Consider the following 17,532-nt stretch of genomic DNA (forward strand, 5'->3'; position numbering starts at 1 on the left):
AATTATCTTTACTCAGCATTTTAGCTTGTTAAACCTCTAGTATTTGCTACAAGGATATTTATTTCTTTAATATCTACCTATAAATATCTTATTCTTTCTAAATCAAAAGTAAGTTTCAATTTCAGAAGGCTTTTAATTTCCAGATCTATAAATTCAATTTTAAATGTCATTTTTTTAAGTAATAAAATTTAAGCAAGTTGTTTGTAGTACACATTACATTCACTCCACCTCCCTACTCTAAAAGAAACTTAACATTTTCTTCTCTGTACTTTATTTTTTTACATGATTTTTTTTCAGCAAGGGCAAGTACTTTGTAACCTTCCCATATCCGTATATGAATGGGCGCCTTCATTTGGGACACACATTTTCTTTATCCAAATGTGAGGTAAAGTTTCCTGTGCTTAATATAATGGGATGGAGGGTCTTTGATAAATACTATTTTGAAGAAAATGGCATATATAGAATTTATTTCCTGTTAAGGGAACTTAGAATTCCTTAATTTTAAGCATAATTTTAATACTTCTCTTAAATTTTCTTATATTTAACTGGCATATGCTGTGTATATATTGTACAGCAATCTAAGTATGATGTGTAGTCATAAGTAATTTCTCGGTTGGTGAAAAGAGAAAAAAGGAACGGTGGGCAGAATTTTGGAATGACTTCTAAAGGAAGGGAGGTGGAGGAAAACTAAACTGTTGATCTTTGTGAAAAGTCAACATTTTGTATTTATCTAACATTTGAATTTGTAATTTAAATTTAGTTTGCTTTCTGTAGTTTGCAGTAGGATACCAGAGACTGAAAGGAAAAACTTGTCTGTTTCCCTTTGGTTTACACTGTACTGGAATGCCTATCAAGGTAAGATTGCTTTTGGGATTGGTTTCTACTTATTTTAGCTTAAAGCAAATGTAATATCCAATTTAGGAGTTTGGAATAGGGTTTTCAGATACTTATATTGCAGTGTTTTTTGAAATGAGTTGAATTTATTATAGTGAAAATTAATTTTTAGAAGACACTTTAAGAAGTGCATAAAGAAAAAAAAAGTACGTAAAGGGCACACATTAAAGTCTCAGTGACCTCTAAGTAATTTTGGTATCTTTATTGATGACCATACATATGGACATTTCTGCTTTCAAGTTAGGTAATAACTATTTTTTTTTTGGTAATAACTATTAACAAGTAAAATAACATGAAATTTTTTGCACTCATGACATGTAGGATATCGGCATCAAGAAATAAACAGTTTTTTTTTTAATGTATAATAGCTTTTTTTAGTTGTATCATATTTTGGTCATGCTTGCAAAAGTCTTCATCTGTCATAAATAGGTATTAGAAATAATTCTCAGAAAAGAAGGGGCCAGACAATTAGAGTTGAAAGGATTCCCTAAATATAAGAGAGTTGGGAAAATTAACTCCCATTTCTTTTGCTTATCCAACATTTTATCTTGAAAAATGTCAAACCTGTCGAAGAGGTAAAAAAAAAAAGGATAGTAGAATGAACACCCATAAGCCTTTCAGCGTAGTTACCAAGTATTAACATTTTCCATAATTGCTTTAGTTCACACACATGGAATATGTTCTATCTTTTTCTATGAACTCATTGAAAGTAAGTTGCACCCCTCATGTTGTACCACCTCTAACTACTTTAGCATGTATCTTTTGAGAACAAGGGCATTCCGCATCATCAGTCTCATTGTCACTTCCAAGAAATTTAACGTTGATATATTATTGTCATCTAATCTCTAGTCAGATGTCTCTAGTTGTCCCAAAATGTCCTTTTGATTAGATTTGGGTGAAATATTTTGACAAGAATATTACATTGGTGAGGTGTAAACCTGCTGTTGTATCATGGAAAGGCATATATTGTCAGTTTGTCCCAGTTTAGTGTAGTAAGTTAACAACTCAAGATTTCTTCGTTCTGAGGGTGACTTTTTTTTTTTTAAGGTTTTATTTATTTATTCATGAGAGACACACACAGAGAGAGAGGGGGTGGGCAGAGACACAGGCAGAGGGAGAAGCAGGCTCCACGCAGGGAGCCCACTGTGGGACTCGATCCTGGGACTCCAGGATCATGCCCTGGGCCGAAGTCAGACACTAAACCACTGAGCCACCCAGGAATCCCCTCTGAGGTGAAAGTAACCTGTGGGTGATACTTTGAGAGCCTCTGAATATCTGGTCACTCAATAACCCATGGGTTTTAAGATCCTTGTCTATTTCAGTTATTGGATAAGTGGTTATAAAATGGTGACTTTCTAGTTGTGTCATTCTTTCCTCATTAATTTACTGAAATTCTTCTGCATGAAAGAGTCCCCCTAGGGGATCCCTGGGTGGCTCAGTGGTTTGGCTCTGGGGGTGGAACATAGGGGGCAGAGAGAATCTTTAAGCAGGTTCCATGTCTGGCATGGAGCCCCAACGTGACTCAGTCTCATGACCCTGACATGGTTACCTGAGCTGAAATCAAGAGTTGGACGCTTAACCAGCTGAACCACCCAGGCATCCCTAAAATTCATAAATAATTCTGCATTTGTATTTTTCTCATAACGTTAGCACTACTTGGTATCTTATTTATTTATTTGGTATCATCTTTATTTTTGACAGTGGACTCATTATGATATAATTGAGGAGAGTTGGGGTGGAAAGCCCAAGTTCATGTGTTAGTTCTGCAGCTTACTAGCTTTATAACTGGGTAAACCTCTTCATCTCTCATGTGTGTTCTCTAACTAAATGCGTGTCTTCTCTGCCTGGCAGGCTTGAGGTGATGATAGAAGATATAAGACAGTAATCTTTATTTTTTATTTTTTATTTTTTGACAGTAATCTTTAAACTGAGAAATGCTGTTATTCATGTTGGTATTCAAAATGATAACACTGTATCTTATGTATCTTGCTACTTTTAATGTCTAACATATAGTATAATACATTGAGTACTTTGAATGTGGAATAAATACTTGTTGAATAAATGAAGTAAAATACTAATTGATAAATTAGTGAATTTTGATATACGTGAATTGTATCATATGAGTTTTCTGTAATGATCCACATGTGTATTGATGTATTATAGAAAATTTCAGAGTTTTAGTTTGCTCTAGAAATGCCAAAAAAATTCATATTGTTTCTACCTTGAATTTTGAATCTCACGCTAATGTTGTATTTGTTATAGGCATGTGCTGATAAGTTGAAAAGAGAAATAGAGCTTTATGGTTGCCCTCCTGATTTTCCAGATGAAGAAGAGGAAGAGGAAGAAATCACTGTTAAAACAGAAGAAGTAATAATTAAAGATAAAGCTAAAGGAAAAAAGGTTTGGTGGTTAATATTTATTTTGGTTAAAATTTTATATATATATATATATATATATATATATATATATATGTCTAATTTATATATGTCTTCCCAGTACTTGGCACGTAAAAAGTACTCTAATTTTAAAAAGTAACAAAGCCAAATATTATCCTCTTGATTTTTTTTAAAAAAGATTTTGTTTATTCATGAGAGACACACAGAGAGAGAGACAGAGACAGAAACACAGGCAGAGGGAAAAGCAGGCTCCATGCAGGGAGCCTGATGTGGGACTCGATCCCAAGACTCCAGGACCATGCCCCAGGCCTAAGGCAAGTGCTAAACCATTGAGCCACCCAGGGATCCCCTAGTCTCTTCCATTTCTGTCTTCTGTGACAGACACTTTTGGAAACTACTGGTCAGATAATTTATAGAATGTCCCTCAATTTGGGTTTGTCTAATACTTTCTCATGAGTAGATTTAGAGGTGATGTGTCCTCTTCAGTGTATCATATCAGTGAGTATACGGTGTTGATATCTTACTGTGGGTGATGTTAACTTGATCATTGGGTTTAGGTGTTGTCTGTCGGATTTTTCTGTTCTAAGGATTCCATTTTTCCCTTTGATTCATGTATATTTTGAGAGAGATACTTAGAGGCTATGGGAATAATATCTTTTTTTTAAAAAAAAGATTTTATTTATTTTAGAGAGGAAGTGAGTGAGAGTAGGAGAGGGGAGAGGGACAGAGGGAAGAGGAGAGAGAACCCCAAGCAGACTCCCTGCTGAGCACAGAGCCCACTGCTAGGTTCAGTCTTATGACCCTGAGACCATGACTGAGCCAAAATCAAGAGTCAGATGCTTAACCGACTGAGCCAGCCAGGTGCCCCTGGAAATAATATCTTCTTTTTAAATATTTTCTCATTAATTTAGCATTCCTCAGTGGATCTTGCCTGCAACAGTTATAACTGTATGCTCTAATGGTGATTTTCCATTTCCCTCATTCCTTCTATATTCTCTAGAATTCTTCTGAAAAGAATAGTTATCCTTTCTTCCCCCACTTACTTATTTATTCAGTCTTCTTTTTACTGTCTGCATGGAATCATGCATATTTATTTTATTCTTTGAGTTATACTCTAGTATTATCTGGTGTTTTGGGGGATTGTTATTGTTAGTGCTCAACTTGCTCTGGTTTTGGCCATTGAGAGTCTTTTAGGTAGGTTCTTATGTCCATCTGACATGCTCTCATCTTTTTTCTTTTCTTTCTTTTCTTTTTTAAGTACTTTATAATTTCCTGTACCCAACATACTCCATGTTTATCTTGTGTTTTCCTGGAATCAACCATTTATCCATGGAATCTGGTTTCCTCTTATTGAGAAATGATACTTAGAAATAAGTTCCAAATACTAAGTACACTCATTGTCTGTTGTCCCTCTCAATAGAAGGAGCAAGGAAATATCTATCTATATATCTATCTATATCTATATCTATATCTATATATCTATATCAAATAATGTAATAATCCTGATAACCCACATATGTGCACCTGCCTATATTTCTTTACCTATCTCTATGTACATTTAAAAAGTTGATACTACAAGGTGCCTGGCTGGCTCATTTGGTAGAACATGCGATTCTTGATGTTGGGGTGGTGAGTTTGAGCCCCTCAGTGGGAGTGAAGTTTACCTTAAAATTTTTTTTTATACTGATAAAACCCTGGCTCCATGTTAGCACCATGGGGCTCATTTTAGCTTTCTTTCTTTTTTTTTTTTTTAATTTTTATTTATTTATGATAGTCACACAGAGAGAGAGAGAGAGAGAGAGACAGAGAGAGAGAGACAGGCAGAGGGAGAAGCAGGCTCCATGCACCGGGAGCCCGATGTGGGACTCGATCCCGGGTCTCCAGGATCGCGCCCTGGGCCAAAGACAGGCGCTAAACCACTGCGCCACCCAGGGTTCCCCTCATTTTAGCTTTCAACCTTTGCTAATTTGTGACTTCTTTCTCCAACAGTGAGAAACCTGGCTGTCATTATTTATAGTATGTAATTTGTTCAATCCTAGTCTACTAGTAGTTTCCGAATTGCTAACCCATACTTCTGAGAGAAATAGTTTTACCAATGAAAGTAGTGTTCATATATACTTTTTGTCTACTTTTTGTCCTTAGAATCTAGTCAACACATTCTTTTCCAAAGTTACTTCTTTTTTTTTTTTTTTTTTTTTTTTTGAGTAAGCTTTCCATCCAGCATGGGGCTCAAAGTCATGGTCCTGAGATCAAGAGTTGCATGTTCTACCAACTAACCCAGCCAGACACCCCCCATAGTTATTTTTCAAGCTCCTTTCTTTTTTACCCATTTCAAAGTATAGTTGTAGCATATATTTATAATACTGTTAGACATTTGTCACAGTCTGCAATTTATCTTTGATTCCTCCAACATCCTGGCTGATTTTTTTAAACAAGTGTATATACAGTAAAATTCACTCTTTATAGTAGATAGCTGTGTTGGTTTGACACAGTCCTGTTTCTAGCACCGCAGTACCATACACAGCAGTTCTATCACCTCCAAAATTCCTTGCCCTGCTTTTTTATAGTTTTTTTTTTTTTAAAGATTTATTTATTTTAGAGAGAGAGAAAGAGAGAGAGTGTGCATGCAGGGGGGTAAGGGTGGGATGGACAGAGGGAGAGAAAAAAATCTTAAGCTGACTCCTTGCTGAACACAAAGCTGGGTATAGGGCCTGATCCTACAACTCTGAGACCATGACCTGAGCTGAAATCAAGAGTTGGATGCTTAACTGAGCCACTCAGGTGCCTTTTTTTTTTTTTTTTAAAGATTTTTGTCTATTTATTTTAGAGAGAGAGAGACTGAACATGAACAAGGGGAGGAGCAGAGGGAGAGGGACAGGAAGACTCTTCACACTGAGCTCAGAACCCAATGCAGGGCTCCATCCCACAACCCCAAGATCATGAACCTAGACAAAACCAAAGCCAAGAGTTGGTTGCTTAACCAGCTGAGCCAACCATTTTTGTAGTTTCATATTTTTTTTAATGGTTTTTATAGTTTTATAGTTCAACTCTTTTACCCACCTGCATCCCCTACATTTGGTTGCCTTTTTGATATTGGTAAATAGTTGAAAAGAACAATACTCTTGTTAGTAGCTTATTCATAACTAAAAAAGGTACATGTGGTGTTAGGAAAAAGAAAACGGAGATTGGTGCTGACATCTTATGTTTGATGATAATTCCTTATGGTTCCAATGGCTTAGTTATTTCTCATGTCAGAGTCTCAGTATCATATTATATGGTTTGGCAGAAAAAATAGTACATCTAAATCCTTTAGTATTCTGACATACCAACGGCATGTTTTAGAATTTAAAAATTACCAAATGGAATTATTCACTTAAAATTATTGTGGTCCTGGAATTTGCTAACTACTTGTTGATTGGTCCTTGATGGAAGTTTGTTTTTACTGGTTATTTTCAGAGTAAGGCTGCTGCTAAAGCTGGATCTTCTAAATATCAGTGGGGCATTATGAAATCCCTTGGTCTGTCTGATGAAGAGATAGTTAAATTTTCTGAAGCAGAACATTGGCTTGATTATTTCCCACCACTCGCTATTCAGGATTTGAAGAGAATGGGTTTGAAGGTATGTCCATCATCCCCATAGTTTAATAAAATATGAAGACACATTTGTGTTTATGATTATATTAGATTTGGACCACCTCTTAATTTAGAATAATGTGTTCCACCTCTGTTGCACTAATGAATTAGTATTGTTCTTGTTATGGGCCTTGATGTAAATAGTACTTTATTATTTGTTGCATTGGAATATGTTTTAATATATTAGCTATTGGTAGAGGGGAATTCTGTTCAAAGAATATGAAGTAGCCAAAGTTTAGCTTGTATATTAGGACTATATAAAGGTATTATTTAAGTGTTCTTTCTTAATTTATTATAATTCCTATATGCTTGTTATATGAATATATATGTTTAAAAACTGACAAATTAATCACAAGTTAATATAGTTGTAATCTATATTTAATAGGTGGAACCTGAAAATTGTTTTCCTTTTAATATCTGATATAAATGTAGGCTGGAAAAAAGAAGAGTCGAAAAGTAAATAATTGGGTCAGTGGGAATTCTTATTCATAGAGATATACACGTTTCTCAAAAATACTTTTTGTTTTCTCTCCTATAGGTAGACTGGCGTCGTTCCTTCATCACCACTGATGTTAATCCTTACTATGATTCATTTGTCAAGTGGCAGTTTTTAACGTTAAGAGAAAGAAACAAAATAAAATTTGGGAAGCGGTATGTTTGTTGTCCTTTGGTGTAATACAACAGAAATCATATAATTCTTGGATTGTAATTCAGTGCTTGTTAGATAGCTTTCTTTTTCCCATTATCCTGTCTCTTTTTATTTTTCCTTTTTGTTCTCTTGTCTTCTTTGTTTTCCCTTTTGTCTTACCAATGTTTTAATGTTTCTGAACTGCTTAGTATTTATAACAAATAAAGACAGGGATAATAGGAGTGTTGGTTTTTTTTTTTTAAGATTTTATTTATTTATTCATGAGAGACACAGAGAGAGAGGCAGAGACACAGGCAGAGGGAGAAGGAGACTCCATTCAGGGAGCCTAATGTGGGATTTGATCATGAGTCTCCAGGATCACACCCTGGGCTGAAGGCAGGCGCTAAACCGCTGAGCCTCCCAGCCTGCCCAGGAGTGTTGGTTTTATGATCTTCCTAAAGATTCTGTTCAGCATTTCCAGTCAAGCACAAAAATAATTTTATTTATGTGTTGGTTTACCTTTTTTTTCCTATAAATTAAGATTCTTCCTTGAGGGATCCCTGGGTGGCGCAGTGGTTTAGCGCCTGACTTTAGCCCAGGGCGTGATCCTGGAGACCTGGGATCGAATCCCACGTCCGGCTCCTGGTGCGTGGAGCCTGCTTTTCCCTCTGCCTGTGTCTCTGCCTCTCTCTCTCTGTGTGACTATCATAAATAAATAAAAAAATTAAAAAAAAAAAAAAAAGATTCTTCCTTGATTCTGTGGATTAATTAAAAGGGACTGGTATTTCATAACTGAAATTATATTTTATAATCTTTTGTTTCATACCACAACACCAAGATTGGTATATATTTTTCAGGGGTATGACCTTTGATGAAGGCAGGAAGCTTTCATTAAATATCTAGGCTGGCAACTACTCAAAAAGCATATATAATGGATGTAGACATTTGTTCAGTTAGAAGTTTTAGTTAGAAGAAATATTGCAAGATATTAGCAACAAAGGCAAATATGTTAGGATAAATAATATTTGTCACTTATTATTTATTTTTAGGTATACCATTTATTCTCCAAAAGACGGACAGCCTTGCATGGATCATGACAGGCAAACTGGAGAGGTAATTATTTGTGACATAGAGCAGCTGTGAATTATAATAATTCTTAATATGGCCATAGAGTTTATAGAATAGATCAGGAACCTAAAAATAATTTTATTCTAGTGCTGAAGTGTATTCCAGGGGCTGTGAAGAGGGAGGCAAAATGTCCCCTTAGGTGTCTGTGTCTTGTCTAGGACAAGACTCCAAGAGCCGTGCTAGGACCAGCTGTATATGCTTGTGATAGAAAAGTACATTCTTGAGCTTTACCCCCAGATTGCTAAATCAGTATCTTTGGGGTAGAGTCACAAATCTATCTCTTATAAGCTCTCAGTATGATTCACTTGCAGGCTAATGTTTGAGAAGCACTGCCTGAAGTATATACTGCTCTAAAATGAGAGCATGGGGAAGATAATGAAATGTGTGGCTAACTGATAGATGCAAACAAATTCCATTTATACTTGTTTGGATCATGTGCCTACTTGCTTATTTCCAAAGTACTTCTAGTCATGCATGACATCATTTCATTCTACGTTCCTGTAAGACACATTAGTAGCATTATTCCTTGTAATACTTCGTGATTTGCCTAAATCCGTGGCACAGTGAATCAGCAACAGTGCCAGAATCTGACCTTAGAATTCCCTATGAGTGCATCTTCCTTCATTACCATATCTGAATGTATTTGTAATCTAGTGACTACTTTTCAAAGTCAGCTTTCAATTATGATGTAACTTACCTAATAGAAGTGAGAGTTGATCAAAATTTTGAATTCAGAAGACCCATTTTATTGACTCTATTAAGTTTTAATGTAGTCAACACCACAGCAGTATCCGAAATATGACACAATAGTATGTCATAGTTTTTTTTTTTTAAAGATTTTTTAATTTATTTATTCATAGAGACAGAGAAAGAGAGAGAGAGAGAGAGGCAGAGACACAGGCAGAGGGAGAAGCAGGCACCATGTAGAGAGCCTGACGTGGGACTTGATCCAGGGTCTCCAGGATCATGCTCTGGGCTGCAGGCGGCGCTAAAGCGCTGCGCCACTGGGGCTGCCCTGTCATAGTTTTTCAAAGCATTTTCTTGTTCATTGTCTTATGTGCTCCTCAGGATATCCTGTGTGAGTCACAGTACAATTATTTTACAGATGAAGAAATGAAGGCTTAGAGAGATTGTAATTCTCTTGGGTCAAGCCATTAGTAATGGCCTAGAGTAGGTTTAAAAAAATTTTTTTTAAGATTTTATTTATTTATTTGACAGAGCACAAGCAGAGGGAGCAGCAGATAAATGGGGAGAAGCAGACTCCCCACTGAGTAGGGAGCTCAACACAGGGCTCGATCCCAGGAGCCTGGGCAGAGGCTGAAGTCATGACCTGAGGCAGAGGCTTAACCGACTGAGCCATCCAGGCACTCCTAGGCTAGGTTTTGAATGCACATCATCTGACCCTTAGTCCATTGTATTTCTTTGATGCCTGTTCTGTGGGATTGTTCGATTACATATTCTGACTCCCATTTTTGGTAAACACTGTTTTGGGTGATTACTCTAAGTCACTCCCCCCCCCCCCCTCTTAGCAATCTGTTTTTTCTTAAGTAGTGTCTGGGCCTCCTTTACCAGTTCTGATGTCATGTGAGGTGAGAGGGTGGTCTTTCAAGTCACTTCTTTTTTTTTTCTTAATTAATTAATTAATTTGAGAGAGCACAAGTGCATGGGGCAGGGGTAGGGGGGCAGAGTGAGAGGGAGAAGCAGAGGGATCATGACATGGCCTGAGCCGAAAGTACCCACTTAATCGACTGAGCTACCTAGGCACCTCTTTCAAGTCACTTCTTATACATTAGACTTTTATTTTTTTAAAAATATTTTATTTATTCATTAGAGAGAGGGAGAGAGGGATTCCCCATTGACCGGGAGCCTGAGTTGGGGCTTGATCCCAGGACTCCGAGATCATGACCTGAGCCAAAGGCACATGTTTAACCATCTGAGCCACCCACGTGCTTCCATATTTGACTTTTATGTGAATATAGTCAGCTCCCTACCAGCAATCTCCTCATTAGGAGAAAGAATTATTCTAATAATGCAAGAATCCATCTAAAAAATTTGAATCGGATCTCTCACATAGATTAGTGGGTTTAAAGATTTATTTATTTTTATTTATTTATGATAGACATAGAGAGAGAGAGAGGCAGAGACACAGGCAGAGGGAGAAGCAGGCTCCATGCAGGGAGCCCGACGTGGGACTCGATCCCAGGACTCCGGGATCGCGCCCTGGGCCAAAGGCAGGCGCCAAACCGCTGAGCCACCCAGGGATCCCCAGATTAGTGGGTTTAATCCAAGTCTTTTTTTCCTCTCAAAATTTTTTTTTGATTTGTTTAGGGTGTGGGACCTCAGGAATATACTTTAATCAAGTTGAAAGTGCTTGAGCCTTACCCATCCAAATTAAGGTAGGTTGCCAAAGAGTTAATGCTTTATCTTTTTGAAATAACAGATGTGATAGAATCCACAACTTTTTTTTTTTTTTTTTTTTTGCATAAACATATATTTTTTTCTTCTTAGTGGCCTGAAAGGGAAAAACATCTTCTTGGTAGCTGCTACTCTCAGACCCGAGACCATGTTTGGACAGACTAACTGTTGGGTTCGCCCTGATATGAAATACATTGGGTTTGAGACAGTGAATGGTGATATATTCATTTGCACCCAAAGAGCTGCCAGGAATATGTCATACCAGGGCTTTACCAAACACAATGGAGTGGTGCCTGTTGTTAAGGAATTAATGGGAGAGGTGAGTCGAGTAGCACATTTTTTATTTTAGTGCTTAAATTTAGAGGAAAATTTCAACTATGACTTAAGGAAAGAGTATTGAATAAATCTTTTTAATGGAGGTATACATATAATGCAATGTGTAAATCCTAAGTTTTGTATTTTGGTGCATTTTTATACATGTGTACACTCATTCAGGCACCACCCAAATCAAGATATAGAACAGTTCCAGTAGTCCAGAAAGTGCTTCCTTTTCTATCTTATTGTCAGTACTCACCCCTCTCCTGCAAAGGTAACCCCAGCTCTGATTTTAGTCACTAAAGATGAGTTGCTTTCTTGAACTTTTGGTAGTAGAATTATATAATCTGTACTCTTTTGTGTCTGGCTTCTTTTGCTCAGATTATATCTTTGAGATTCATGCATGTTGTGTGGTTTTGTTCTTTCTTTTTGCTGTGGAGTATTCATTGTGTAACTACATCACCATAGCATTTTTGAATCTTATGTTGTAGTTCAGTAACTTCTGGTTGAAAAATATAGACAGTCCTCCCTAAGAGATTTAATAGCTGCAGTAGAATATAATTACCTGCATTCCTGGTATAGAATTGCAACCATTTTTTTCTGAAGAATCTTGGTTGATGGTAACTAAATCTGGTTAATTACATAGCTTTTATCCTTACAGTTTATTTATTTATCAGTAATTCAGAGTTTATTTTATTCCCTTTAGTGAATGCTGACCTTAGGTATCTTAATAAATAACATTTTATTTATTTATCTTTAAAAAATATTTATTTATTTTTAAAAAATATTTATTTATTTGAGACAGAGAGCAAGCATGAGCACGAGAGGCAGAGGGAGAAGGGGAGAGGGAGAGTCTTGAGTAGGTTCTTTACTGAGCAAAGCCTGATGTGGACCTTGAGATCATGACCTGACCCAAAACCAAGAGTCAGAGTTTTTTAATTTATTTATTCATGAGAGACACAAGGAGAGAGAGAGGGAGAGACACAGGCAGAGGGAGAAGCAGGCTCCATGCAGGGAGCTGGACGTGGGACTTGATCCTGGGTCTCCAGGATCTCACCCTGGGCTGAAGGCAGCACTAAACCACTGAGCCACCCGGGCTGCCCAAGAGTCAGACTTCTTTAAGATTTTATTTATTTATTCATGAGACACACACACACACACACACACACACACACACACAGACAGACACAGGCAGAGGCACCTGGGCACAGGCAGAGGCACCTGGGCACAGGCAGAGACACAGGCACCGCTGAGCCACCCGGGCTGCCCAAGAGTCAGACTTCTTTAAGATTTTATTTATTTATTCATGAGACACACACACACACACACACACACACACACACATACACACACACACACACACACACCATCACAGGCAGAGGGAGAAGCAGGCTCCATGCAGGGAGCCTGACATGGGACTCGATCCCGGGTCTCCAGGATCACACCCCAGGCTGAAGGCAGCACTAAACCGCTGAGCCACCAGGGCTGCCCAAGAGTCAGACTTTTAACTGACTGAGCCACCCAATACATAACATTTCAAAAAAAAAAAGATGAGTAGAATATTATCTCAGTTCTTTTGAATTGAACTTTTATTTCTTGCTTATTTTGTAAACTTACTTTTGGACTAGATTGTTACACATTCGTAGGACTCAAAATTAGAAAGACAAAAATATACAAAATATATCCTAGTCACTCAGTTTCCCCTTCCATAGGCATTCACTAAAATTACTGTTTTATATATCCTTCCATTAATATTTCACATACCTACAAGGAAATGTCTGTGTATATATTATTTCTCCCTCTTTTTATTTTTATTTATTTTTAAAAGATTTATTTATTTGAGGGGAAGCAGGGTAAAGGCAGAGGGGGAGAGAGAATCTCAAGCAGACATACCACTGAGCACAGAGGCTGACTCAGGCTCAGCCCTACCACCCCGACATCATGATCTGAGTCAAAATCAAGAGTCAGATGCATAACTGAGCCGCCCAGGTGCCCCTCTCTCTTTTTAATATACAAATGACGTGTACATTATCACATTGTTCTGTATCTTGCTTTCTTTTTTACTTAGTTAATTCTTGGTATTTGCCTTATCAGCACAGAACTTCCTTGTGTCTTATGTTTTCTAGCCATGTAGTATTCTGTTGTTTGGCACTACCAGAGCTTATTTAACCATTCTCTATAATGAATATTTGAGTAGTTTCCTGTCTTTTTCTTTGATAAGCAGTGCTGCTACATCCCATTAGTTCCTGATGATGGAGTTGTGTCTGAGATGTTTTTAGGAATAGTGTGAATAACACAAACTTTTTCTGTTCCTAGTGCAGTTTTTTTCCATGTAAATGTAAGCAGATTTTGGAGTGGCTGGTATAAATTAAAAAATAGCTTTCAGCCCTTAAGATTGTTCTGATCATTAGCCTTCACCTGTGTGACTATAAGTTCCATAAAAGCTTCTTTATGAATAAAGCAGATGGGTGGGAACTGTGTGGAATTGAAAAGTACATTCCATGGACCAACAAGCACTGCAAGCTCTTTGTTGCCATTCTGAAAGTATGGCTTCAGTATTGTTGAATCTTTGAAAAAAATTTTTTTTTAAGAGAAAGTGGTTATATCCTTTTCATTCATTTCATCTTCCTAATCATTGTTTTAAACATACAGTATTTTATTTTGTTGATATCTCATATTTTGTTAAGTGATTTTTTTTATCATTTAAAGGTTTACCTATCATCAGGTTTTGCCATTGTAGTTAACACTGCACTTGGACAGACTTCTCAAAGAAAAAAAGTTATCTTTTCCTTTGAGATAAATTCCTAGGATTGGATTGCTGGCTCCAAGTGATGTAAACATTTTTGTATCTTTCGCTATCATTCCTATATTGTTTTCCTCAAGTTGTACAATGTCACAAGCAATGCATTTGTGTACTAATTTCCTCACAACCTCACTACATCACATTTGGGTATTGTAATTTTTTGCGACTATCTATAGTCTAGTATGTATAAAGGAAGGAGTTTTGTTTTGATTCCTGTATTTTTGAATACTAGCTTCTCAGGGGCTTAAAAGTATTAACACTTTTCGATTTTAATGGTTAAACCATTTCACCTTTTTTTCTGTTTTTTCACCTTTTTGCTGATCTTTTTGTTGCACAGGAAATTCTTGGTGCATCACTTTCTGCACCTTTAACATCTTATACGGTGGTCTATGTTCTTCCAATGCTCACCATTAAGGAGGATAAAGGTAAAGAGTTTCTTTCTTTCTAGAAATACTTTGGTAATTGCATTCTGGTTGTATTAATTCATTCCACACTTTCTTTTATAAGGTACTGGCGTGGTCACAAGTGTTCCTTCTGACTCCCCCGATGATTTTGCTGCCCTCAGAGATCTGAAGAAAAAGCAAGTGAGTATCTGAGTTTCATGTTCTTATTTCTTCTTCATCATCTAATTAGATACTGCTGAAGTAACTATGAAATTAGGCAAAGCTATCATGGATCTTTGAACTATTATCTCTGCTTTGTTTCTTGATGTTTATGTTTTCCTTTGTTTTGAATATTAAGTAGAGTATTTCACAGAACCTTTTTCTTTAAAGACTTCTAGAGCATTTTAAGTTTACAGTAAAATTGAGAGGAAGGTACAGAGATTCCCCGATTGCTCCCTGCCCCCACACATGCACTGCCTCCTCCATTATCAAAATCCCCAGTAGAAGGATACATTTGTTACCAAGATGAACCTGCATTGATATGTCATAATCCTCCAGAGTCCATAGTTTACCTTAAGTTCACTCTTGGTGGTCTAATGTTCTTTGGGTTTGGACAACTGTATAATGACACAGATTCATCATTGTAATATCATAGAGTATTTTCATTGCCCTAAATATCCAATAGTGCTCTTTCTGTTCATCTCTCTCCCTTGTGACCCTGGCCATCACTGATCGTTTTACTGTCTCCACAGTTTTACCTTTTCTGAAAAGTCATGTAGTTGGAGTCATACAGTGTGTAGACTTCTCAGATTGGCTTCTTTGAACTAGTCATATTCATTTAAGGTTTCTCTCTGTCTTTTTAATAGCTTGATTGCTCATTTCTTTTTAGCACTAAATAATATTCTGTTATCTGGATATACTACAGTTTATCCATTCATCTCCTGAAGGACCTCTTGGTTGCTAATAAGCACTGGTAATTTTGAGTAAAACTGCTATATACATCCATATGTGGGGTCTGTTTCTGGTCTGTGTTGTTTCATTCAACTATTTGTCTCTTCCTTTGCCAGTACTACACTGTGTTGATTATGTAACTGTATAAGTAAATCTTCAAGTCAGAAGCCAGCTTTCCTCTTCATTATTGAGTTGACTATTTTGGGTCTTTTGCCTCTCTGTATACACTTTGCAGTCAGTTTTTTAAAAATTTTTTTCTTAAATTTATTTATGATAGAGAGAGAGAGAGGCAGAGACACAGGCAGAGGGAGAAGCAGGCTCCATGCAGGGAGCCTGACATGGGACTCGATCCCGGGTCTCCAGGATTATACCCTGGGCTGAAGGCATGCGCTAAACCGCTGTGCCACCCGGGCTGCCCTGCAGTCAGTTTGTTGATATTCATAAAATAGTTTGATAGGACTTTGATTGAGATTACATTGAATCTGTAGGTAAGTCAAGAATTGATATCTTGACAATACTGAGTCTTCCAGTCCACGAACTGATGTCTCAGTCCATTTATTTAGTTCTTTGATTCTGTTTACAGAGTTGTGTGGTTTTTCTCATATGGATCTTTTGTATGTATTATTACTTTTGTACCTAAGTATTTGGTTTTGGGGGGTGCTAATATAAATGGTATTGTGCTTTTAATTTTGAATTCCACTTGTTCATTCCTAATACATAGAAATGCAACTAACTTTTGTATAATTAACTGTGTATCCTGCAATCTCGCTATAATTGTCTGTTAGTTCCAGGAGTTTTTTTCCCTTGATTCCTTTGGATTTTCTACATAGATGTTCAGTCCATCTTTGAACAAAGATAATTTTATGCCTTCCTTCCCATCTCTATATCTTTTATTTTATTTTCTTCCCTTATTGAGTTAGCAAGGACATTCAGAATGGTATTGAAAAGAAGTGATGAAAGGAGACATCCTTGTCTAATATCTGATCTTAGTGGAAAAGCTTCAAGTTTCTCATCATTAAGTATAATGTTAGCTGTAGATATTTTGTAGATAGTCTTTAACAAGTTTAGAAGGTCTGCATCTGTTCTTGTTTATTAGGAGTTTTTATCATGAATGGGTGTTGGGTTTTTTCAAATACTTTTCGTGTGTCTGTTGATAGGATCATGTGATTTTTCTGTTCTAATCTGTTTGATGGGTTTCATAAAATTAAAAAAAAAAGTTTTCTGATGTTCACATTTTCATTGCAACCCAGAATATGAACCTCATTTTCATTGGGTTGTGTGTGTGTGTGTGTAAATTTTGCTTTTGGCTTATTATTTCATCACTTAAGCCATTTACTCTAACTTAAAACTGTTGAGTTTTATTTTTATTTATTTTTTATTTATTTTTATTTTATTTTATTTTATTTTATTTTTTTAAAGATTTATTTATTTATTCATGAGAGACACAGACTGAGAGAGAGAGGCAGAGACACAGGCAGAGAGAGAAGCAGGCTCCTCGCAGGGAGCCAGATGTGGGACTTGATCCCAGATCCTGGGATCATGACCTGAGTTGATGGCAAGTGCCCAACCACTGAGCCACCAGGTGTCCCAACTATTGAGTTTTTAAAAGTCATAGATATGCTTGAGATATTTAGTAAAATTAAAAAAAATTCTCTGAAAAAAAATTTTCTGTATGGAGGGGAGAACAAATAATTTAAAGAAGTTTTGGAGTTGGCTCTCTCAATGATTATGCCAGTAAAGTACTGATCATTAGTGTTAATTTGCAAAATTGTTTTGTAGGCCTTACGAGCAAAGTATGGAATTAGAGATGACATGGTCTTGCCATTTGAGCCGGTGAGTACATAGATGACTCAGAATATTCATACCCATCTCTTTATCAGTGAAAAAAAGAGTTACATTTTCCTTGTAACAAAATCAATTGGTGAATATAAAAATAAGGGAGAGTTTTCATAAGAGTTGCTTCCTTTAATTTGGTACCTGTGATAGC

General features: G+C 36.6%; 1 protein-coding gene across 1 annotated transcript in view; it reads left to right on the top strand.

Moving 5' to 3' along the window:
• Positions 1-17,532, top strand: part of LARS1 (leucyl-tRNA synthetase 1) — an 80,180-nt gene that overhangs the window by 12,525 nt on the left and 50,123 nt on the right. The window contains exons 3-13 of the mRNA XM_055331431.1: positions 298-385; positions 775-855; positions 3,157-3,294; positions 6,747-6,908; positions 7,461-7,573; positions 8,600-8,663; positions 11,007-11,074; positions 11,187-11,412; positions 14,549-14,636; positions 14,719-14,795; positions 17,325-17,378. Coding sequence (XP_055187406.1) covers positions 298-385; positions 775-855; positions 3,157-3,294; positions 6,747-6,908; positions 7,461-7,573; positions 8,600-8,663; positions 11,007-11,074; positions 11,187-11,412; positions 14,549-14,636; positions 14,719-14,795; positions 17,325-17,378 — 1,159 coding nt within the window. The remainder of the gene's footprint in view (positions 1-297; positions 386-774; positions 856-3,156; positions 3,295-6,746; positions 6,909-7,460; positions 7,574-8,599; positions 8,664-11,006; positions 11,075-11,186; positions 11,413-14,548; positions 14,637-14,718; positions 14,796-17,324; positions 17,379-17,532) is intronic.

This window comes from Nyctereutes procyonoides, unplaced genomic scaffold (assembly GCF_905146905.1).
Source record: "Nyctereutes procyonoides isolate TBG_1078 unplaced genomic scaffold, NYPRO_anot_genome, whole genome shotgun sequence".
NCBI lineage: Eukaryota > Metazoa > Chordata > Mammalia > Carnivora > Canidae > Nyctereutes > Nyctereutes procyonoides.